This window comes from Gavialis gangeticus, unplaced genomic scaffold, assembly GCF_001723915.1.
Source record: "Gavialis gangeticus isolate Ggan-Ray unplaced genomic scaffold, GavGan_comp1, whole genome shotgun sequence".
Lineage (NCBI taxonomy): Eukaryota > Metazoa > Chordata > Crocodylia > Gavialidae > Gavialis > Gavialis gangeticus.
In genome coordinates, this window is record NW_017728993.1 from 19,839,120 (window position 1) to 19,863,667 (window position 24,548).

A 24,548-nucleotide genomic window follows, 5' to 3' on the forward strand; every position below is an offset into this window, starting at 1 on the left:
TTCAGAAAAGAGCAATCCAGTGTAGACAGTGCGCATCTAGTCTAGTTCCTGTTAATGACTGATGTTCTAAGGAACATCGCTAAAGACAAAAAACCACACCAGCAACCTATTTTAGTTGTTCAGCAAATGTTTGCCTACTGTATCACAAACTTTTATTACAGTACTTCGGTTCAAGAGATGTTTGCATACCTTATTGAGCATACCTTATTGAGCAAGCTGCATATTTTTCTAGTTAAGGCATGTGTACTGTAGTTATTACATTTTACACACTTCACTGACTGAGCTGCATAGACTATCACCAAGAATACTTGATTGATCCAGCTGCATATTTTAGTGCTTCTCATTTGTGTACTTTTATTAATTCAGCGGCATACTTTGATAAAGTTCAATTCTATGGTGGATGAATTTTGGGTTCTGCCAATCAGCTGCATACCATACTGAAAGGACTGCACACATTGCTGAACACCAAGTCTACTGTGAACATTGGTAGTTGAAATTTTATACTCTGTGCTGTTTAGTGAAATGAGCTGCATATTTCTGTTTTTATATACATTGCTTATCCAGTTGTGTACATTTGCCCAACTCATTATACAAAATAAGCTTGATTGGAATAAGAACATGCTCTACCAGCTGTTGGCTATGAGTCAGTCAGTACGTAACAAAATTAACAACTTTTCTGTTTCCAACAGCAGTATGATTGCATCCAAAGTCTAAAGCAATTGGTCTGGAGATCTTGTTTGTTTCATTTACCCCGTGGAAACATCAGGATTAACAAACCAATTTGGTGCAAGTTAATTTGCCTTTACAAATATGAGCGGGGATCAATAGCAAAGGAAAAAAAAGCTCTGCAGACTAATACAAGGAAATGCGTCTCTGCACAGTACAAAACTCTTCAGATGTGAATGAACTGTCTGCTCTGCTGTGTACTACAAGTGTAGCTAAGAATAAGTTGAACATGATGCATATGATATTCAGTAAAGGGTCAGCCTGAATCCTGGAAATGGAAGAGCTTGTGCAACATTTACTTCCAGAACTGGGTCCAGAAATTATGAATATGAGCTGATATTATGACCCATCAAAAGGCACTTAAACAAGCAAGGTGTATGAAAATGGAGCTACTTGGTTAGGTAGCTTGCCCAGTAGTATTTGCAAAAAAACGAATGTCGGACTGAGAAGGGGCCTCCATTGAATGTAGCTTGCTGTGTTTACAGAAGATCTTTACTTGCAAATGAGTATCTGTGATAAACCATTTATATAAACCTGCTGGTTTTGTAATCACTTTTAGAGAGGCCTGCAGCGCGCTTTCACACTTTGTTTAAACAGTTGCACAGCAAAAGGTGCTTAAACGTAGCAAAAGGTGCTTGAACATTTCCATCTCAAGGTTAGGAGCACTATATCTCAAGAACTTTTTTTAAATTTTTGCTTAGCCTGGGAATGTGTATTCTAGGTGGCATAGCTTGTTTGAAAACCCTTCTGTTCCATGGGCTGTCCTAAAGGTGTTGGATTTCTGTTATCAACAGCCTGCTGTGGTTTGCTTTTTCTTCAGTGTTGTAACATTTTGCTGCCAGACCAGCCTTCATTAGAGGTCTACTTTTGCTCTGTGAAATTCAAAAATGCAAAAGTTGACTTTTGTTTTAATGCATTGATCAAAACAACACAAGCCAAGACCATTAGATTCTGGGATTCTTTAATTTGATCAAGTATCATGTCAAATGTATGCATTGAAAGTATAGGAAATCCTCGAGTTACAACGTTTTGCACTTACAGCATTTATAAATTGACACCCTGTTTCAACTTTCTGACATCAGTTTTAACTTTACAACACTTGATCTGATGCCAAGCCATGCCAGTGAACAAGTTCGCTGTATCACCCATCTCCCTGGAGAACATCTGTCCAAACTGTCTTGGACACTTTCTTTAAGAAAGTAGATGAGACTCCAGAAAAACCTGCAACCAAGATGCCTGAGAAGACTCCAGCCAAGAACTGTTCAAAGAGTCCAGCTAAGAGCCCTTCAAAACACCTACCAAAATCACCTCAAAGAAGTCCTTCCAAATCAATGATTGCTATTTACAATATAAATACATTAATGTGGCTATATTACTCATCTATAATTGATCGAGTACAAAATTCTGGGTTATTTTTGGTGAAAATAGGGTATCAGGCCTTGGTTCAGGAACCAACCCCACATTTATAACATTGTTTCCTATGGGAAAATTTGTTCTCAGTTGCAACGTTTCTACTTAAGATGTGGTTTTTTGGAACCAATTGTGTCTTAAGTAAACTGGGGAATACAGAGTGGAGTTTACTTCCAAAAGGCACCTTTATACCTCAGCATTGATATTGGGGGTGGGGAGAGGAGTTAAAAATGGAAAAGTTCAAATAGGATGCTGTTGTGTTGTTTTGGGGGGTTGGGTCTTGGGAGGGGGGTGGAATCTCCCAGTGCATTTACCATTTGTATTTCATCTTTGCATATTTTGTGCTGGAAATAAAAAGAATGCAGGATTTGAGATGTGCTGGATTTGAAATACACCAAGTGAACTTAATGTACTGGAGGATCAAGGTTAATATGACATTTCTCAATGATTAGTAGAATTCTGAGTAAGTTTGCATAAAATATTACTGTACAGAAGAAATGATATTTGTTACAGTCTGTAGGAAACACTACACTAGTTTTAATCAGGAATTTTGCTTAATGATTAGTTGGATATCATGCTTTACAACTGAATATTGTTATCATTATTGTGAATAAGCACCGAGTTCACTGAAGCTATTGGTGTACAGTAGGGAAGACCCCAACTGGGTCCTTTTATAACTTTCTACCATGTCAGAAAAATTGGTGGACAGGTTTTTTTTGTTTGTTTGGGTTTTCTTATACTTTAATTTTAATGTTGTTTCTGGAGAGGAATTCCTTGATAGCAAAACAGGTGAGGAAAGATGATCCTCTCCTTTCCACAGGGGAATAACATTATCCCAAGGTGTAAGCCAGTTTCTGTAGTCTCTAAGGCCCAGGTAGATGGAGGGGACTAGGCCCATATGAGATAGAAGCTCTGATGTGTAGCAAGCGGGGAAGGTTGTCTTATGAGTTGCACTTCTCTATCCCCAGCTCCCTACCATCAGGCAGTTCTTCAACTCCTTGGTGCAAATGTTTGCTTTATTTTTGGCTTTCAGTACAACCTGTCTCTTTATATGGCTATTAAGCCTGTGCAAAGCAGCTAGTATTCACTTCAGATTTGGATTGTGCTGATTCAGGGGACAGTGATTTAATTTGGTGATTCAAATCACTATCCCAAATCGATTTGGCTGAGTCTGATTCAGAAATTCGGACGGTGCCGAATTGGCCAAATCTCTGAATCAAATGGGTCCCATCCCCTGCCCATTCTCCCAGCTTCATCGATGGCTGCCCTACCCAGCCCCAGCCCTGCACTCACCAGTTTCTGCCAGGTGGGGGGGCGATCCCCGCTGCACCTCACTGCCCCACGCTTTGTGGGGGGCTCTGCCATAAGCCCCAGACGTCCCAATGGCCACTGCAGTAACCAGTGAGTGCGGGGCTTTTTTATTTATTTTTTTAAACAGCCAGGAGCTGGGGCAGGCAGGGCAGCCATGCGGGGGGAAGAGGCTGGGAGAGTGGGCAGAGGATGGGGGCTCATGGAAGAACCCCCCCATTTCACTGTGGGGCAGCGGGGGACAATGATGATAGCCCCCCACCTGGCAGCAGCTGGTGAATGGGGGCTTTTTTGTTTCATTTTTAAACAGCCAGGAGCTGGGGCTAGGTAGGGCAGCTATGCAGGGGGGTGGGAGCTGGGAGAGCAGGTGGGGATCAGGGGGTACTCTGGGGGGCTGGGGGAGCATGCAGGGGATGGCGCCTGGTGAGGGTCTCCCCCACTGTCCCCTCCTTCTTCCTCCAGCCTCCCCTCCCTCACCCCCTATTTACCAGTATGGAGTCTGGGTTCAGCTCCCTGCAGCAGCGAGTGTGAACTGCCCAAATCTCTGTATCTTTTCTGAATTGATTTGGAGAGATTCAAATGATTCGGACCTTTTTATTGGTCTCCTGATTTTGATTCAGAGATTTGGCTGCTGAATTGAGCTGAATCTCCTCCAAATCGAATCAGCACCTGAAGCATCGCATAACCCTAATGGCTAGGTCATTGGCTGAGTGACCCATGTGTCATCTACTCTAGAATTTACCTAAGTCTGGTGGTAGCATGTTCACCAGAATAACGTTATTTTTCTTGAACTATGAAAATATCAGAACTTAGCATGTCCTTTACTTGATTCTTTATATTGTTTTTATTACCCATTGACTTCATGGGCATGTACATCGTGTATTGTTACTATACTTTATTCTGCTAAAGAAGAGGAAAATGAGAGATTTGTATGTAGAACCCTTTAAGATATTCACCAAGGCTTCTGTCTGTTTTCCAGAGGGTAATTTTCAACATTGTCAACTTCAGTAAAACAAAAAGCCTCTACCGCGATGGGATGACCCCTATGGTGAAATCCACGAGCAGACCAAAATGGTAAGTTATCATTTTAAACTTTTGCTAATGGCATGGAAATTTTGTTTCTCTTGAGACTCGGTACCCAAGATACATTGGTTCGGGTATAACATCTACTATCGGGGAACTAAATAATGCTTCTCATCTAATGCCACAATTCAAGTGGATTGTCTAGTGCACCAAGAGGTAAAATGAGACTGTCACACAGCAAAATATATATAATGCAATGCACATAGATCAGCAATTTGTAATCAAGTGAATAGGACTCATTATATTTCATTAGGAAAATGATCTAATGCATACAAAGATCCCAAGATCTTAGCTACATGACTTGCTTATAGCTAGAAGATTTGTCTGGGTATGAATTGCAGTTAGGCCCTAACAATACAGAGATACACTTGATTATTCAGAGCTGTGTTTTGGCACCTGTTGCTGAAGCTTGTCTGCGGGGCACAGAGGGTTGTACCACTTTCCATGCTGTGGACAGCTAGATAATTGGTAAGTGGAGCCTTTTACAACAAAACATGGCAGATTTAGCACTGCAAACAATAGAAGGGTGCCTAAGGAGATGGAGAATTGGTATCTCCTTTCACTTCTGTGTCGGGCAGTCTTGTGTCTAGTGTTTGTAGCAGAGGGAACTCATGCCACTATGATAAGTGCTGCAGTTACCAGTCCTTTTTGGCTGCTCTTGCACCAGGTATTCCACCTGCTTATCTCTAGACATCGCTACTAACATGAGGCCCCCAGAGCAGATGTCAGTAGGCACGAGGGTGCAACGCGGAGAATCCTGCCTCACTGAAGTTCATAGTTGAATTTTTTTTTTTTTTGGTGGACCCAGTATTTCTCCCTTTCTCCCTGTTTAAAAAAAAATCCTCCTGCATTTGCAGTGAAAAAGTGCCCATAAAGCCTCTGGGTTCTGCAAACTAGCTCTTGGGCTGGCACAGTCTTCTCTTCTATGGAAGAAGAGAGGTTTCAAAGAGTATATGCCAATTTTGTCTTTCTACTAGCCTGCACTGATACAGGAAAAGCCAGTGTTTGGATACAGGATGGGGTTGATGCTGTCTGGGTCCGAGCTCAATACAAATATTTAATGACATCTTAAAATGCATATATCAATGATCCTAATTACGCTTCTTGGTATATTTTAAGATTCCAGTTTTACACCCATACCTCTTCCAGGCTACACTTATTAAGTAGATTCCTATCCTCTTTCAAGCCTTCTTTTTTTCTTTTCTAACTGGGATCTAGTATTTTCTGCCCAGTATTTTCCATGTGTAAATGTACATTGTTGCTTTTCTACAAATGTTATTCCTTATTTCAGTTTCAAATTAAAAGGTACATTTCTCTGAAATGTTATAGAGCTGGCTCTTTCTGGAACAGATAGGCTGTTGCAGTGTTTTCGAAAACACCTTTCTCCTCGATTTTCCCAGGAGATCTATTTATTTTTGTGTTTTATATTTTTTGGGGTGTATTTTGTTTCCATGAAAGGGAGGGATGAATAGCACTGCCTGGAGCTAGGTAGAGCGTAGGCAGCAGGAGCTATGCTGCTTCCTCCCGCAGCTGTGCTGCTGCTCCACCTTCATCCTGTTTCAGAAATCCTCGTTGCAATTTGTGGCATAATTTACTGCAGATCAAGTGGCTTTGGCAATGAAGTACATTTTTTTTTTAACTTGAAATGTAACGCTATTCTGTTAAAAAAATAAATTTGTATTTGCTTTCTAATGGTCTGTGGATGAAAGCATGCTGCTGTACTTCGCAGGAAAACAGCCATTCATACAGTTACTAAGGCCTGTAATGATATTGGGGTCTAGTCTCCTCTGTACGATTTACAGTGCATTAACATTAATAGGAGTTGTGTGCGCACACCAAGAAAGGAAATGCACCCTTTATTCTTGGATATATGATTTTTATTATAGCTGAGTGTGTTCCTTTCAGATTATTTTTGAGATGTCTTTATAGTCATCTCAATATCTGTTTCCATGGCATTCTAGTGAAACCTGTAAACAAAATTATTCCCATGGTGTTTGGTGGTTTGGGGTTTTTTTTGGTTGAATCAGGATTTACTAGTACTTATTGCTGCTAGAGCAGCATTTGGGTAGTTGTAGTCCTTGAATAAGAATGGGGTAGTCTCTATCCATGTTGATTCGATGCTCTTAGACTATTAAGAAGTATTAGATTACTGGGGCTCTGCGTAGATGCGGGGGTTCACTTGAGCGGGTTGTAATGTAAGACGGGGTGGCCAACCTGCAGTACATGTACCACAAGTGGCACGGACTGCCTAGGTGTGTGCCATATGGCAGATTGGGGAGCAGGCAGAACAGGGCAGATAGGAAAAGGAGCAGAAAGCGGATCAGCAGATCAGACCAGGGAAGGGGGTAGGAGTGACAGAAGGCAATTGGAGGGTACTTGCTAAAAATCGTGGTCCACACTGACGTAAGTTCATGACCTGAGACTAACGTGGGACTATTTCTACCTTGGACCATGACTTAAATGGTTTTTCTTTCCTGGTAACTTGACAAACATGATTTAGGGGGTGGGCAGGGGACATAATCATGCAGACTGAAAAGGGCAGGGGAGCTTACCTTATGGTTCAAAGTAATCTGCAGTAGCTATTTCAAGTTTCTGCTCCATCCCACGTCTCACTATAGTAATATAGCAGCTGTTTCATTTTTGTGTAAGCCACTCTGATTTAGTGTCATGTATTTGGGGTAGGAGTGGAAGGGTGAAACCGTTACTATAGACTGACTGATGTGCACTTATGATCTCTTTTAAATCAGTATGATTGCTTTGTTCATGGTCTCAGATGCCTGAATTGACTGAAAATACAGATAGAAAATGATGTGTCTAGTTAAGAAAACATGAAACAGTGCACATGTCTGAAAATCAAAAATAACGAAATGAAAATGACAGAAGCAACACTTCAAGTCACTACTGCACCTGTGAACCTCATTGTATTAGGTATTTGTGAGGCTCTGTTGTGATTGCCTGGGTGAGCTGGTGGAGCCCAGCGAAGGTTTGTGGCCCGTACTGGAATTCTCCCCACATTCATCTGGCCACATCTCATTCATTCTTTTAGTGATAAATCTTAAAACATAGGTCGGCTTTGCTTTTGAGATGAAGGGGTGTATTTTTGTCTCGTGTCCAAGAGATCCGGCTGCACAACTCTCCTTAATAGCAGAATTTATGGCGTGATTTGGTTTGAGTAAGAAGATTCCTGTTGTATCGAGGACAGAACTTGGTCCTGTGTGTCTAAAATCCCAGCATATCAGAAAGAGACTGGTCTCTGGAGAGTATGAGGTTTTTTAAAGAATATTAATATTTGTTCTGAATGTACCTGCGTGAACTTGGCTTCAAGACTTTCAGTGATTTCCACATTTGACTCTTGACTCTTGAATCAGTGTCAAGTGCTCTTGAAGCACTGAGGATGTCGAATACAGATCGACATTTTTGACCTGGAATTTTCTTGCCCTGGGTAGTAAGATCTTCAAATGCAGTTGGTATAAGGGTTCATCTCCAATGTTACTGATGTAAATAGAGGATATCACTGCCATCAAAGCGCTCCGTGTGGACACAGATGTTCTAGTGTTGACATATTCTTCTCTTTTGAAGTAAGTCCAAACATTACCAGTAATGAGCTTCTTAAAAAGAGGCAGCTGTATGCTGAAGGATAAGAAACAGCAGACTTTTTGGAGAAGTAAAAGATTCTGTTTTTAAGAGGTAAAAAAGAAAAGTAGATGGTGATGAAAACTCATCCTTTTTTTATTTTTCTGCCGTACAACTTCAGGATCCACTTCTGAAATTTACTTCTGCCCAGAACTGGATATTTAGGGTATAAAACAATCAAAAAGAAATCCAAGTACTTTGCTTTTCCAGTTTCTCCCCCCCAACATCCCCCCAGATAAGATGTGAAGTTGTATTGCAATCTGTCAGCTGCATCAGTCAAACCTTGTTGCAATGAACCCGAGCTTCAGTGAAGAAATGCAGCATCATGTCATGTCGGGTTACATCAGTCGCATTTCATGGGAAATTGGACATGATAAAATTCCCGATTTTAATTCAAGCCAATGGGATAAAATGCGACTTGTCAAATATAATTTTTGTTCAAAATTATCCAGACAATCATAACTGCTGAATAAAAATATTAGAGCAGCAGGGCTTATGTTGGCAATTAGTTTCAATTTTGTATGTATTTATTTATTGAGAAACTGAGCTTACCACTTCACCGCAAAAGTCCAGCTCCTCTTGCAATACAGTTCTTCTTTGTTGGTTTCTTTTCAAATGCAGCCCACTCGTGCTGGTATTGTGTTCATGTTTTCACACTATAATCTCCATCTTTAGGAGACTGTTAGTAAGCTTTAATGTAGGCACAGCAATGGAATAATTTTTTACCCACTACCTATGCTGTATCTTTATATTGATTCCGCAAAGTTTTATAACTTTCTCAAAGTGAAATAGAAAAGTGACGTGTTAGAAAGGCAGCAGATTTTCTGAATGATGAAGTGAGGAAATATCCCCTTTGGGCTGGGAAGAGCTATAACTCTTGATTATTCAGCATGAGCATTGCCTCGTTGGGGACATTAGTTTTTCAAATTGAGCTAATCTTTTAAAAGTAACAACTGGCCACTCATCACCTTAGGTATTTCAGCAGGATCATGTGCAAAACTCTAATTAGTATTTATAGAACGGCAGCTCCTCCCAGTAGAATAGTAGCTGTAGCTGGCAAATATCTGGTTGACACCTGTTAAGTCTTCAGACTTCCAGCGTATTTTATTCTGCATTTTAAATGAGCGGAGAGTTCTAGGTGAAGTCCTCATAATTAAGGGATAAAGGCTAATAAATGATGTGGTTCCTGAGTGGATGCACTTTAAGGTTAAAGGGATTGCTCTCCAACTGCGGTGCAGTATTACGTGAGTATATTTGTTTGTAAGTGGTAATGCAGGTAAAATAGTATGGAACAGTCAGCACATGAAGAAAGGGTTTATGTATAGTTTACCTGGTTTTTTTTATTATTATTTTTAGTTTCAGCTTTCAGCCTTCTTCTTAGTGATACTGTCACTACTTTTTCCTCTCTTTTCTCTGTCTCCAAGTACCCAGTGGTCCAAGGTCCCCAAGGGTCCACATCCCCGCAGTCAGGACTGGCAGGATCAGCTTAAAGGGTGATCTCTGAACATACTGGCAGGTCCCTTTAGCACACAGCAAATTGCCCCACGTGGGGTAGGGGAGGCTGGGGCCAGCACCTGGGCTGACCCCCAGCAGCCTTACCTGGGGTCCTCAGGGCCTCCCAGGGCTGCAGCACATGCTGCCCTAAATGTACCAGCCTGTTTTTTTTGCCCTTTTTTTTTTTAATACCAGGAGTTCTTGATATGTCATTTTGCCTCCGCTCTGCAAATATGCAGCACGGAGAGCTTATTCATGCGTGCTGCATGCATTTTTGCGGTGCCCCAAAGCCTTTGAGGTGCCACAAAGTGCATGTGTATGTTTGTCTGGATGTGCCCTACTTGTCTTTCTGTTCTGTCTCCAGACTTACAGTCAGTTTTTTGTTTCTAGTATTCATTTCTTCTATAATAAATCATGTTGTTGTGTTGTCTCCTTCCTGATTGCCTGTGGTAAAGAATGATCTCTGGGAGAGTGATGTTTCTGGCTAACCCATTCTATGGAAAGCGGGGGTGAGGGGTGTGTGTGCCTAATTTCATAACCCAAGGGAAAGCCACCTAGATCTGGCTAGATCTGCTATGGCTACTGTGAAGTCTGGTAAAGGGCAATGGAGTTGGGGCTTGCAGGGATAAGGAATTATCCTAGGGCAAACCATGTTCTACTTCTTGGGACATATAGCAGGACAGTGGGGAGAAACTCGGGGATATCCTATGGATGAACTTGAGAGAGATGTGTACCCCTGACAAAGGTCAGGCAGCTATCAAACTGTTGTGCAAAGTACTTTAATTAAACAGTACTATCTTTTTTACTTAAAAAAAAAAAATCTGTTTCCTGATGAGGAGTTTGGCTTTAGTATTACGGCATCTCTTAAGAAGGAAGAGGTGGTGGCTTTATATCTTTTGGAGTTAGGCACGTACGTGAGAAGGCCTGAATGATCACAAAAGTTATTCATTTTCAGAAATTAAGTGCATCTTCTGTATTACAATTGTGTATATGTGGATTTGGAAGAATAAAAATAGGAAAAAATGGGTTGGGTCTTCATTACTTGAGCTATGAAATAGATTGCACCCTATTCTCAGTTACATCATTTATAGCAGGAAGTGAAAGAATAAAAAGTCAAATCCTGCTTCTAGCAGAAGTGAGCTGGGCCCTAGAACTATCCTGCTGAGTGTAACTTTGATAAATGTGAATAGTTTGTAGCAAGGAAGACAGTTAAACTTTTTGTTGATTGAATACCTTACTAGAAATTTATTAAGATGTACACAATCAAATACATTGGAAATAATTGAATATCTTAAGAAGGAAGCAAACATGAGGTTGAAATAGAAAACCATAAAGAAGAAATATGTGTACTAAACGTTTCAGGTCAGTTGGTCTATGCTTTTATTCCACATGGGACACAAGGCAGGACCCAGTTGGCTCCAGCTCTCGCAACCTGCCGCAAGAGCTCCAGTCTTGAGCTACTGGGTTCCCAACCTGTTGAGCTCATTGTTTCTGGTGTTATGCCAGGGAAGTCTAGGTTGCCCATGTTTTCTTCTCCCAGTTGGTTTCTAGGTCAGTTCTTGTTGTCCCCGATGGGATGCCTGTAGTTTTTACAGATGCCCAAGCCAAATAAGTCTTTTTTTTTTCTTTTTTTTTAATTCCCCCCCAATTGACAGTCACTGGTGATGTCCTGTCTTTTTCCTAGTGCTTTCATTTGTGTCTTTATTCTACCATGCCACTCAGACATTTAATAGTCTCAAAGCCGTCACGCTTTTTGGCTGTTTTTGAGACACCAGGTGTCAGAGCCAGAGGTTGACACTGAGTTTGTGTTGCAGTTGCATGGATTTAAGTTTGTCTTCAGATTTATGGCTTTTTTTGCCCCTATACATTGATTGGTTTTTTGTAAATGTGCCACTTGTTTTGCCTTTACAACACAACTTTCCCATGTGTGCTGCCATTAGTCATGATGTTGCTTTCCAGGTAACAAGTCTTGTACATCCTTCTAATACCTGTGCCTTAAGTCACATTGCTACTGACTCTTGCTGGCTACCAACAGATATAAGTTCAGGCTTTGTTTGGTTTATTATCAAACACCGCTTTTCAAGCTTGTGTTTGCAGTCTGCTTGTCTACTCTTGCATCCTATCAGCAGCATCTGCTGGCTTCTGCAATGCTGTCCATGAAATCAAGATATATTAATTTCTTTTCATTAAACCTTTGTATTCCAGGCTCTCCTCCCATCCCATGCCTTAATACTCACCCAGTAATGACCGCAAAAATTACTGGAGATTATACGCAACCCATTTTAATCTTTAACCACCCCGACGTTTTCCTTTTAGGGCTTTGATTTTATCTCTTATCTTGTCTGGGATGCCATACTACTCCATGATCTTCCATATAGATGCAGACTGTTGAGTGTTGAGTTGCAAAACGACTGTTAAAAACACTGTTTAAAAAAAGGAAGAGGGACAGAAAACTAACCATACTAATGATTGCTTGTGTCCCCCCTTATTTATCTAACTGGTTTTCCATAAATCAATATGTTCATGTTACAGCAGAACTCAACGGCCCAGTCAGGATCAAGATGCGTCATGCTAAATTGCAGGGGAAATACATAATAGACATGACACTGCTCCAAACCCTGAGAGTTTTGTGTTTGATTTATTGATTTCAATTGAAGCGCTTAAGCTAATACTGAGCACTTCTGAAAATCCCAGCCTTAAAGATTTATTCCAAGCAGTAACTGTTTAGGACACATGGCATAAGGCTTATGTGAAAGCCTAAATATTTGATGCTTATGGTATTTGCATCGAAAAGACTTACAGTGACATATTGTAATATCTCAGTCTGACTGCCACCACGAGTTCCACACATTCATTGCTGGCACTCTGTGGTCCTGAAGGCTGTCGTTATCAAAAGTCACCCTCTCTACTTTATGCATGAGAGGTTAAATGTGCATCAGAAACAAATGGCACTTTTTTCCTGTTCACTGCATTTTTTTGGTCATCCATTGTTAAAAATCTTAACAAGGGGCAGTTACCTGAAAATTGTCTTTTTGTTCTAATTAAACATCTACAGTGAGGCTTTCCCCCCTCCTTCCCAAAGCACTTGGCTCTGGCATATTCCCACTGAAGTCAAGGAGAGCTTAGCCCTTGAATTCAGTGGGACCAGAGTGAACTCAGTGCTGTATATCGTTGTCATATCCCCACCCAGATAGTCCATCTCACTCATGTGGTGGGTATTTAATTAAATGGATTACATGACAAGTGTTCTCGGAACTGGGCCACTAAACGTTTGTCCATTTAGAAATGGAGTCCCCCTCAGCCCCAAATTAAGTTATGTAAGGTATATAAAGATGAGCTACAGCTAAGTCACAGTGGAGTTGAACTACAACTCCCCACGAGGACCCTGAAGTCTTCAACAGGAATTCTGTACTTGGACCTAATGGAGCAAAGCTAAATGAAAAACACCCTGGTTAAGAAAAGCCATTTATGGGGCATAAGCACATAGAAGTTAGAGCCCTACACAGCGCAAGTGTCACCGAGGCCTGTACTTGAAAACAAGGCTGCTCCATAATACTAATAAGACTATCTAAAGAAGAGCCAAAGCAATTTAATCAGAAAGTGCGTTTCTTGAAAACAATGTTTTGATAGTCTTAAGAATGTCTCTTAGAAATTTAACAGCCCTGTTTTAAGGGCTGACAGGGTTGAATTTCCTCTGACAGGACTGAATTTCACCTTTAATGAGATACATATGATATTATATAATTAAAGGCCATAAAGAGAACATACCAGGATACTGCATCGCACAGGCACCCTGGACATTCGCTTTTCCTTACTTGTTAATTGCTTAGCATTGCCAGTTTTAAAGTTCTTTCAACATGGTTATAAGTTTGTCTGGGTTTTTTTATGTTAATGTTTTATGGTTGAAAATATCAACATGTAAAAACATATGATGTGCAATATGTCAGAGAGAACACTGTGGAAACCACCTTATCTTTTGGAATTGCCTGTTTTTTCGCTGTTTAATTCAGTCGTTAACAACAACTTTTTTGCATTCATTTTCTGTGAAGAAACAATGTTTAGTGAACAGAGAAAGTGACTGGGAATCAAGCATATGGGCAGTTTTGATAAAAAGAAGAATATGGCTATCAGATGGATGTCTCTTTGCAATACAGTGTTAAAAGCTGAGACACGTTATCTCTGTTATAATGAAATGCACTGTAGCAGAATTTGGGTAGAAAATATAACAGTTGTGATGTGCCATGCAAATGTAGAGATATAGCAGACATGAAGTTATAAATATGTATATTAGGAGATAATACAACATTATGTTATCAAAATAAATTCTGTAGTATGTGGAACTATGTCTTGTGGGGTTGAGCAACTGGAATAGATACTGAGCTGCAGTACTTACAAGAACTAATTTTTATCTCATGATTACTGAAGTCAGCAGTGGAAATTAATATTTGCCTATTGTCCTACTTTTTTAAACTTTAAAATTAAATATGACAATGTAATGGTAATCTATATTAATTTTTCTTTATGAATGAGTCTTCAGAGGTTGAGGAGGGGTGTTTGTGTATTTCTTTTTTTTCCCCTGGCTCAACTACCCTACAGTCCAATGGCTGGGGAACTGGCTCCGAGGGTGGACCCAGAGAGTGGTAGTTGACAAAGCCGAATCATCATGGCACTCGGTGAGTAGTGGTGTCCCCCAAGGCTCCATTCTCGGACTTGTACTCTTTAATGTCTTTATAAATTATTTGGACTCTGGTGTCAGAAGTGGACTGGCCAAGTTCGCTGGTGACACCAAACTATGGGGAAGAGTGTCCACACTTGAGGATAGGCTGGTGATCCAGCCTGACCTTGATAGGTTGACAAGGTGGGCTGTTGAAAACCTGATGGTATTCAGTACGGAGAAATGCAAGGTGCTCCACCTTGCCAGGGGGGCGGGGGGCAACCCTGCATCACACTTATAGGCTCAGCAGTGCTACACTTGCTAGCACCATGACTGAAAGAGACTTGGGGGTCATGATTGACCACAAGATGAACATGAGCCACCAGTGCGATACTGCAGCCAGCAAAGCGAACAAACTCTGGCTTGTGTCTACCAATGCATCTCGAGCAAGACCCAGGATGTCATCCTCCCAATGTATTTGGCCTTGGCAAGGCCACATCTGGAGTACTGTACCCAATTCTGGGCTGCACAATTCAGAAAGGATGTGGAGAAGCTTTAAAGAGTCCAGAGGAGAGCCATGCACATGATCAGAGGGCAAGAGAGCAGGACTTATGAAGAGAGGCTGAGAGCCATGGGACTCTTCAGCCTGGAAAGGTGCGGGCTCAGGGGTGACTTGGTGACAGCCTGTAAGTACATAAAGGGTGTGCATCAGGATCTGGGGGAACGCCTGTTCACCAGAGCACTTCTTACCCCTTGGACAGGGGCTGGCTCTGATGATCTTACGAAGTCCCTTCCAGCCTTAATGTCTATGAAATCTATATAGGAAATAGCTCAGCCATTGAAGGGGCTTTCAGAGGAGCAACAATAGACTACTCGGCATCTCTGGCTCCTGCCTTGTCTTCAGGTATGGTTTCCCACCCAGCCTGGTGTTCTGTGCCTCCTTGTTCCTGTCTCAGATTATTCAGGTGGACCTCTGGCTTCTGACCTGTGCCTGGCATCCGTGTACTGTACCTGAGTCTTAACACTTAGATTTTTTTTTTAAGCTGCTGACCTGCTAGACTCCACTTCCTACACTAGAACGATCTTTGTCATCACTGTTGTTGATAATCAGAGAGAGTACAAATACTGCACACTTACCATAGCTAATCATAATATACTGAAACAGAGTTTATCAGGAAGTAATACTTGAGATGTAGGCATCTGGGATAGGTATTTCAATTGGTGAAGTTAATAACTGTTTTTATGTGATATAAAATAGACTACTGTTAAAAATATATGATACTGTTGAAGTAAAGTTTTGATTGAATGCTGCCAATGCAGAGAGAACTGGAACTGACATGTGCAAGACAGGCTCATGGAATTTTCCGTTGGACTCACCCAGCCTGTGTCCCCTGGGCGACCCCAAGGCTGACCTACTTTTCAGCCCTGCACATGCTTGGTGACAGCGGAGAGGTCAGGCTCACACATGCTCAGTCAGCTAAGAGCATGATGTCATTCGGCTAGAAAGTTCTTTGAGGGACACATCCTAATTGGCCACCAAATTGTTATAAAAGGTTAAGGAGCCCCTCCCTCGGGGGGAGATCCGCTTACTGAGGACAGAGGCTACTTCGTAGGGACTGTCCCTCAGTTAGGTCTCCTCCAGCATGGGCTCTCGCTGCTTTTCGTACCTCAGTCTGTCTGCATTGATTGATTCTCTGGTTACTGGACAGTTCTGGCTTGGACTCTGACTTCGTTTTCGGATCACCCTCAACACACTGACGACGACTTACCTCGACCTCGGAAATCACCTCAGCTATCCGATCGTCCTTCGGGACTGGCGTCACACCTGGCCATCCTCAACGAGTTACAGTTCATTGTACTGTGTGTTAGTTCACTCCTTTTATGAGCTGTTGACCAGTCCTAGGACTGTTGAGCCGGGCAGCCGCCCCTAGCCTCCGGGTTAGATAGCAAGGGCTTGGCTCAAGAGCCCTGTGGACCAACCCTGTGTTGTTGTTCGTTCGTACCATCGCACCACTGTAACTGAAGAATTACGTTGCCTACGCCTAAAAAGCGTAAGTCAAATAAACCACCTTGTTTAAGAAACCATTACGCTTCCGAGCCGCTCAGTACTCCATCGCCAAGAATCCCGCCTGTTTCGTGTTCAATTGCCACCCCGGCCCATCGTGACACTGGGGCTTGGTTCATCCCCCCGGGACAGATACATTTTCAGGAAACCTGCTCCCCCGTCGCAAGGCACACTGTGCCCCAGCCAGGTGCTTTGGGGTGCGGGGGCTCCACAGCGGAGCCCCCCATGCTGAGGCATGAGGAGACGGGGGAGCTGCCTGCTCCCCATCTTGAGGCACCCTGTGCCCCAGCTGGGCTGGGAGCACCTGGCTGGGGCGCAGGGCACCTCAGCATGGGAGCTGCACAGCACATGGAGATGGGAGAGCAGGCAGCCCTGGGTTGCCTGCTCTCCTGTCTCTTCTTTTGTCCCAGCATCCGCAACTTTTGCATGATTTGTGCTGCTTTTTTCCCCCCAGGTCTTTTTTTTAATTTTTGCTACCGGGAAATCCTGGTATTTTGCCCCAGCTCTGCAAATTGGCAGCGGCCGCACACTGATTAATGTGCAACTCGCATGGTTTTTGGAGCTGCAAAGAGGTTTGCAGTGCCACAGACCACATGTGCCTGCACATCTGGATCCAGCCTAAGGGTTTAGATGCCAAAACCCCATCTGAATACAGAAAGACAAAGTGAATGAAAACGGAGGGGAAATTTCCCAAAGTGAAATGCAAGCCTAAACTCTGAGTATACAGTAGGAAAATTGCACGTTGACTATGTTTTTCTCCTGTATTTACAGTGGAAAAAGAAAAATGGTCTCCATAAAGTAAGGGGGAGCCTGACTGGGACCAAACATGGGAAGGGGTGTTGTAGCTCTGAATCGTCCTGCTACTCAATACTACACAACAGCTATATGAACAGTATTTCCACCGCGTGGATTCCTCTGATGTGTTGAAGGGTAAGGTAGAGCTGGGGAGGAAAATCTGCTCCAAGAACCCATTAAAGAGCAAAAGCAAAATGCGTACACATGTATATGTACACATGTATGTTGGTGTTGGGGTTTCTACCTATAGGATCAACTTTGCAGAGGGCTTTGCCTCTCTTTTTGCAGGTGTAATAGGCGATGTTAAAGGTTCATCCCCCTCAAAACTGAGCATTACTAAAGCTTCCAATTTGCATCTGCTATTTTCTTCTTGGCTACAAAAATGAACCCAGATATTTTGGTGAAAATTAAACCCATTAGTAGGATATGTTTCTGAGATTGTAATCCTTTAAAATATCACCTGTCTGAAGGGAAAAGGATGTCTCCTTGGGTAGAATCTTCTTCTGAGACAGAAGAAAAGACAGGGCCATTACTTTTATTTTAGCAAAGCTCCAGTTATCAAAGGTATTTTCTCCCTAATTTACAGAAGATGTGGATTCAAAGCTTAGAAAACCTTTTGGTAAGTGAAGTTGAGATATTTCTTAAGCAATACATAAGGAGAAATATAGCTCTCACAAATAGCATTTACACAGCTTGCCTTGTTGCATGAATCACATGCATTAAAAACCCACTTATGTTTCCATAAGAACCATCACCGTAAGCACCTATTTCTTTAATCAGTACTCATGGAATGGTAACTTTTATTGTGTTTTACTTTTACTCTTCATTTCAGTGCTCACTTTATGCATTCGTAGGTCTTCTTTTTTTTTTTTGCATAAACATCCCAGAAATAATCTTAAAAATCCCAGTATTGCAGCAGACCTGTGTGAGTCTCTATGAAGTCAAATCATTTGTTAAAAATATAGTGCAGTGTTTTAAAACTGGTGACAAAGGAAATCCCAATCTCAAGCAGAGCGCAGTACTGGTATGTTTGTATGTTCACTTGTTGGAATGCTTTCCTGGATCCCTTCCAAGATGCTTTCAGATTGAACAGCTGGATTTTCAAAATGGTAGGTCGGTCTACTGGTCCTCTAGTGCAAGATATGGAAATGAACAATTTTGAGAAATGCAGGCATCTGTTAACTGATGGATTATTTGTGGTGGCATTTAAATTTGAACACTTGGGCCACAGGCAGAAAAACCTAGATGCCAGTAAGGAGCATTGGACGTTGTCAGGCTCCTGACTTCTGTTCTAGGCTGCTTTATATTGAATGCAAGATGTGTGGCGAACCCAGAAGTGGACTGGAAGTACTGGAAGTGGACTGGATCCTCTGCTGAGTGTGTGTGCGGGGAGTTCCTGCACCCCCCCAGCTCGGTGATCAACTGCAGGGAGACCCTGGGTGCCCCCTCAAACCCAGGAGGCAACAGTAGCTGAGCCTGTGAGGCACAGGGGGCCCCCCGGCACACTCCCTGGCAGACCTGGAAGTGGACCAGAAGTGCTTCTGGTCCACTTCTGGGTCTGCAGCCAAGCGCACTGGGGACACCCCCCCCCCACGCTCCTGTGGGACATTCCATCCAGCATTACAGCGTTCACGAGCCACCTACTACCTCGAGGCATGTAGAAAAAATATTTAAAGCTGTGTCTATGTCCAAATCATCGAATCTGAATCTCTCCAAATTGATTTGGAGGGTTCTGATTTGATTCAGAGAGATTAAAGGGTCTCCTGATTCCATTCAGATTCAGAGATTCAGCCACCAAATTGGGCCTAATCGCCGCTGAATCGAATCAGCCACTGAAGCTTCACACAGCCCTAGTATTCATTCCCCCTGTTTACAGACGGGAATTGTGAAACATACACTTAGTGTTTCTGAGCTTCTCCGCTGCACAGTACACTAAACCATATTGCCTTTCATCTCCAAGGGAAATGAAAAGCCGCAGACCCTAGAGTGAAAGATTTAAACTTTCTAAACTGGCTAGGTGGGTATTGTGACACACATTTAATTATATACTGTTAGATTCTGCTCCCTATAAATAGCCCAGCTGTAAGCAGGTGCACACTTATATTTGGTTTTCTTTCTTTCTTCTTTTTTATTTTTGAAATTTAACTTTTCAGAAACTTGGAGAACAAACAGCTCTGAATAGCAATACATTGAGATCACAGGAAATTGTACGTGGTGCTTCAAAAGGTGCCCTTTCCATTCCTTAACCAGGTACCTACACCTAGGATTTAGCATGAGTTTTGGCTTATAGATACTCAGGGAGGTGAATGGGTTTTCTCCAGTCCTGAATTGAGAGTTTAAAGTTATTTTCAGTGGTAGAATCCAAATATGACTACGAACTTTTTTTAAAGGGTTGGGTCTTTGACCGGTCAAATAAAGTTTGGTCAACTCATTGATCGATTATTGATCAAAATTATAAAAACTACCAGTAGGTCCAAATAACACACAGAAAAAACACAGATTTTCCATTAAGAAATGCGTAAAAATAAAATCAGATTTCTGTCAATAAAACTACAAAAAATGTAGGGTTTTTTGTAAAATTGCTATAATCTTTGACCGGCCAGTTGACCATATGTAGCCAGTCAGTTGAGCAGCTTGCCAACCCTAGTTTTTTATACTACCCCTGCTATAATCCCAGAACATGCACATTCATGTTGTTTTACAAATGGGTTAGAAAAAGAGCTGCTGTGTCTAAATCAAAACAGTGAAAAAGCCATCCTTAGGCTCCAGTGTGAATGGACTCAGAGCTCCTGTCACCGTCTCTCGAAGGCAGTGTGGTCTAAATCCATTCTGCATCATTAGTCTAGATGCCCCCCCACCCTGCTCATAAGCCTGGTTCTTGGGCCCTCAGGTCAGAGGTCTGGAAGCTTGCCTTCTCTCTCCCTTCCTTAGCTATGTAATGATTACACCTTTCAAAGTTTCACAACTAAGTTCAAACCCCTGAAATCAAGGCTCATAATGAAAAGGTTGTCACACACTCTGTTGAAATGGTGCTACTATAATGTAGCATATTAAATATTTAACATAGTTTGCAGCAGATAAAAAGCAATTTTGTTTAATTTTTCCTAAATATTAATGCTATCATGCACCTTAATCCTTTCATTATAATAAAAATTTGTTCAGGCTCATTCTTATTAAACATTTTTCTAATTTATAAGGATATGGATGTTTTGCTTCTGATCCTAATAAGTAATAAGGCCAAAATGCCATTGTAGAGAAAAGGGGGTGGCGGAGGAGGAGGATCATCTTTGGTATGAGATAAGTGCAGGATAGGAAATGACTTTTTTTTTTTAACTCAAGGGCACCAAAGACATGCTCGCATTTCCCAAGTAAGTCAACCCACAAAGTTTGGGGTCAGTTGTCAAGGAATGAAATGCAGAATGTAGAAAAACACCCAGTGCAATGACCTGGCAAATAATTTATAAAGAGCGCGCCATTCATTTCAAAGGAAGGGACATTAGTCTCTCGGTATTTCTTGAAGCTCAAGAAAAAAATGAAAGAAGGTTATTGGTCTGGGAGTAGTTTGCAACCAACATTTTTTATGTTCCCAAAACAAAAAGCTGTATTGTTATTGTTTTTTTGGGGGGTTCTGAGTTCTAACTGAAGACCTACTCCTCCTAAACAACTGCTGTGCTACTAATGTCTGTAAGCGATGCAGTCTAATACGTGACAGAATGGGCCTTAATTTGCCAGTCTGGACACCCAAAAGGAGTAGCCAGGCATATTTGTATCTGTCGCACATGAATTTTTAACATTGGAAAAGGTTGACTTCTCAGGAATATTGAAGTTAGTTTCTAAGCTGGGGTAGAGCAATGCAGCTCTGTTGATCTCGATGAAGTAGAACCAGGGGACATGTAGACGAAATGGGGGTTTACTTTGCCCTAAATCAAAGCAGTGGGTTTTTAAAAACACCACTTCAATTTAGGGCAAAGTAAACCCCTGTGTTGTGCACACGTGTCTTACCTGCTTCTCCGGCAGCAGGAAGGGGAGGGCGAGCTGTCAGTGGGCAGGAATGGTCCATGGGCTGCGGGGAGGGTGGGGGCTGGTGCTTTCCTCTGTGGCAGTGGTGCCCCCCCCACCCCAGCTGGCACCCGCCTGCAGGCACCCAGCTTGGGTGGTCCCGGGAGGCATCACAGCTGCAGAGGGAAGGACCGGGTCCCCACGCAGCTCATACAGGCAGGCTCCAGGGGAAAAAAGAAAAAAAGATCAGGCTCGCTGCCTTTTTTTCTTTTTCTTTTTTTTTTAACTTCCGTGCAGCCTGCTTTCCCCAGTTGTGGCCAGGCTGCCTGTACGGGCTGCCTGCACAGCCCCTGAGCCATGCGGACCCTGGTGTTTTGCCCTGTGGTTGTAGGGCAGCAAACTAAAGCTCCTCGGAGGTGTTTTAGTTTGCTGCTCCCTAAAGTCATTTAAGGCGCATTACGTCGCCAAATGTGCTACAGCGGCTGGAGTTAATACACAATACGATGCCGACGTGTGCAAGCACCAATGCCATTAAAGTGGTGCAAAAGCATCTAACCCACTTCCAAGTGTCGTGCGCACACACCCCTTTTTTCATTTTGTCAAGGATCCAGTTCATCAGCTTGGATGAATAGCATTTTTTCTCCTGTTTGTTTGCTTGCTTGTTTGTTTGGTTGCTCTAAATATCTATTATTGTCCTCCCTTGTTCTTCTTTTCCCATCTTCTCTCAATTTCCTCAAAGACATGACATGGAAATCTGTGTGCTTGCTTTTAAAACCTAACCCATCTGAGAAGTGTGCACGTTTTCCTTCCCTATCAAGTAGCTGTTTTTTATCTCCAGTGACTACAGTCCCTGACTTGCACAGAAAAAATGATGGCTAATTTGCTTGTATACAGTCTGACTGTGTGGCAGACTGACTTTTAAACCAAACCAAAGTTTTCTTAACTGTTAAGCTTAAATATTAATATTAACACAATGCTTGCATATGTTTTGAGTCCAGCTGAATCCCATGTATGGATTTTTCAGACTTCTCTCTCTCATGCACAGAATAATTATAATGATATTTTCGTTGGGAAATCAGAGTGTGTACTCAGTGCAGAGAAATGAAAATAAGACCTTTGGGGACTGTGAAAACAATGGGTCACATTCTGTTTTCACATTAGTTTAAATCTGGTGCAATCCTTAGGGGTGACCTAAAATTTACACCCCTGAAAGTGAGACCACAGACGCTCCTGTAGATGTTATGGACTCAGTCCACCAAAACACAAAAGTGCTTAATCTTAAGAATGTGAACAGTTTTGTTGAAGTCAATTAAGCACAAATGAAAGTGCCTTGCTGGATGCAGGTCTCAAGTCTTACATACCAGGAAAACATACTCTACATCAGCTTGCCTCTAATCCAAGCAGCCCTCTGCCTAGCTATCAGCACTTGCTGGAGCTACAGCTGGCCTGGGCATGGCACAGATGAAACAATATGCAGAACGAAACATGGTGGATCTAACATCATCAGATAGTTCGATCCACTTTGGAAAGTGCTTCTAGTTATACTGTGGCTGCTGGACACACCGATAGCAGTGTGTGTACATATGCATGCATGAACGCGTGCGCACACACCACGTTCTTACCTCTATGAATAGCCAGAATTCCATTTTATGCACATTGATCCTATGATATCTAGGCTTCACTACTGTAAGTGCCTATTCTTAGGTGGGTGCATTTTAAGATCATAGTCCAGATGGCCCCGAATGTAGCATCTCACCACAGCAGATGCTGAGAGAAGTATATAACATTTGATACGAGGGGTATGGCGAAAAGGACTGGACACAGGTATAATTGCTATGCTATTTATGGGATGTCTAATAACCCATGTTAGCAGCTGTCCATTGAGCATGCTGACCCCTCAACAAATACTGGGATGAATTCCTTTATTCACAGTGTCTTCAAGGCGATCCATGAAACTTGGCTGAGGACACCACATTGAGCCCTTCCGTGTGCAATTAGAACTCCAAATGGTGATGGCTGTGTTTAGTGATAGCTCTGTGGTTGGACCAATGCTTGTGAGAGAGAGAGAGCTCTTTTTCCACAGGCCCATAACTTGCAATGTAGTACTGAAAAGAATGGATAATCACAAATCTCACTGCTTTCAGATTAAGGGATAAAACTTACTACTTCAATTTGGACTACTCTCAGTTGAGAGCAAAACTAGGAAGAGGAGGAGAAAAGGGGGTGGGAGTATGGGGAAGTATTGAAAAAGACAGAAATATTAGCATTAATAGGAGAGGTAAAATGAACCTCCCCTCCCCCCCCCAAATAAGCCACAAGCCACTCCTTATCTCAGCCTGGGAGCAAGAGGCAAATCAGGGCACTTACCTGCTATCATTGTGGCTGTTAACCCTGTGGGATGCGCTCAGGTCTTTGAGGTTCTAGTCTAAGAACCCATATCAAAACACTAACTTGGTCTTCCTAGGGTGACCACCTTTAACAAATTAGAAGGCGAAACACATGCCCACCTGCCTGCCTTTCACCCTACTAGTGGCATGGTCAGACTAGAGCCAAGTGGGGTGCAGGGTGTGGCCTTGCGGTTCCCTGCCCTGCTGCCCTTCTCCCAGGAGCCCTGCACCAGCCACATGACCCTGCCCACCCAGCAGCAGTGGGGGGCACAATTCTATGCTGCTGCCACCCTGGCTGCTGCTGGATGGGCAGGGGACATGTGGCTGGTGTGGGGCTCCCAGGAGAAGGGCAGCAGGATGGGGAGCACCAAGGCTACAGAGGGCAGCCAACATCCATCCCCACCCCACATAATTCTGGGGGACACATGCCTCCCCATGCCCTCCCCCAAGGGTGTGCATAGTGGCAGGGAGCCAGCCTCTCGGGCAACCCCTGGATGAGCCACCCATGGCTATTCTGCCCCCTGTCCTAGCCCCAGGGCCCCATGCATCACCCTGGATGGCCAGTGGTTCCAGTTTGAGTCCCTGCCCTACTCCATCCCTCACCACAGGGGTCTTGATTTGCACCCCTCCCCCCCCCCGGCCCCTCTGCCCCCATAGACCTACCTTCAAGGAGCTGCTCTCCAGGCTGCCTCGTGCTTTCCTGGCCACACGCATGTGTGCGGGCATGCACTTGGCACCTCCTAGCAGCCCCTTGCAGGCTGGAATGCTGCCCACCTGGACATGGAAACCTGGATCCCTGCACAATCATTGATGCCAAGATGAATATGGGCCGGCAGTGTGGGGACATGGTCAGGAAGGCCAACCACACCTTGTCGTGCATCCACAGATGTATCTCGAGCAGGTCCAGGGAGGTGATCCTCCCCCTTTATGTGGCACTGGTCAGGCCGCAGCTGGAGTACTGCGTCCAGTTCTGGGTGCTGCACTTCAGGAGGGA

General features: G+C 43.0%; 1 protein-coding gene across 1 annotated transcript in view; it reads left to right on the top strand.

The window, feature by feature from the left end:
• AGBL4 (ATP/GTP binding protein like 4) overlaps positions 1-24,548 on the top strand; it is a 1,816,099-nt gene that overhangs the window by 499,108 nt on the left and 1,292,443 nt on the right. Inside the window, exon 6 of the mRNA XM_019528308.1 lies at positions 4,424-4,518. Within this exon, the coding sequence (XP_019383853.1) occupies positions 4,424-4,518 (95 nt within the window). The remainder of the gene's footprint in view (positions 1-4,423; positions 4,519-24,548) is intronic.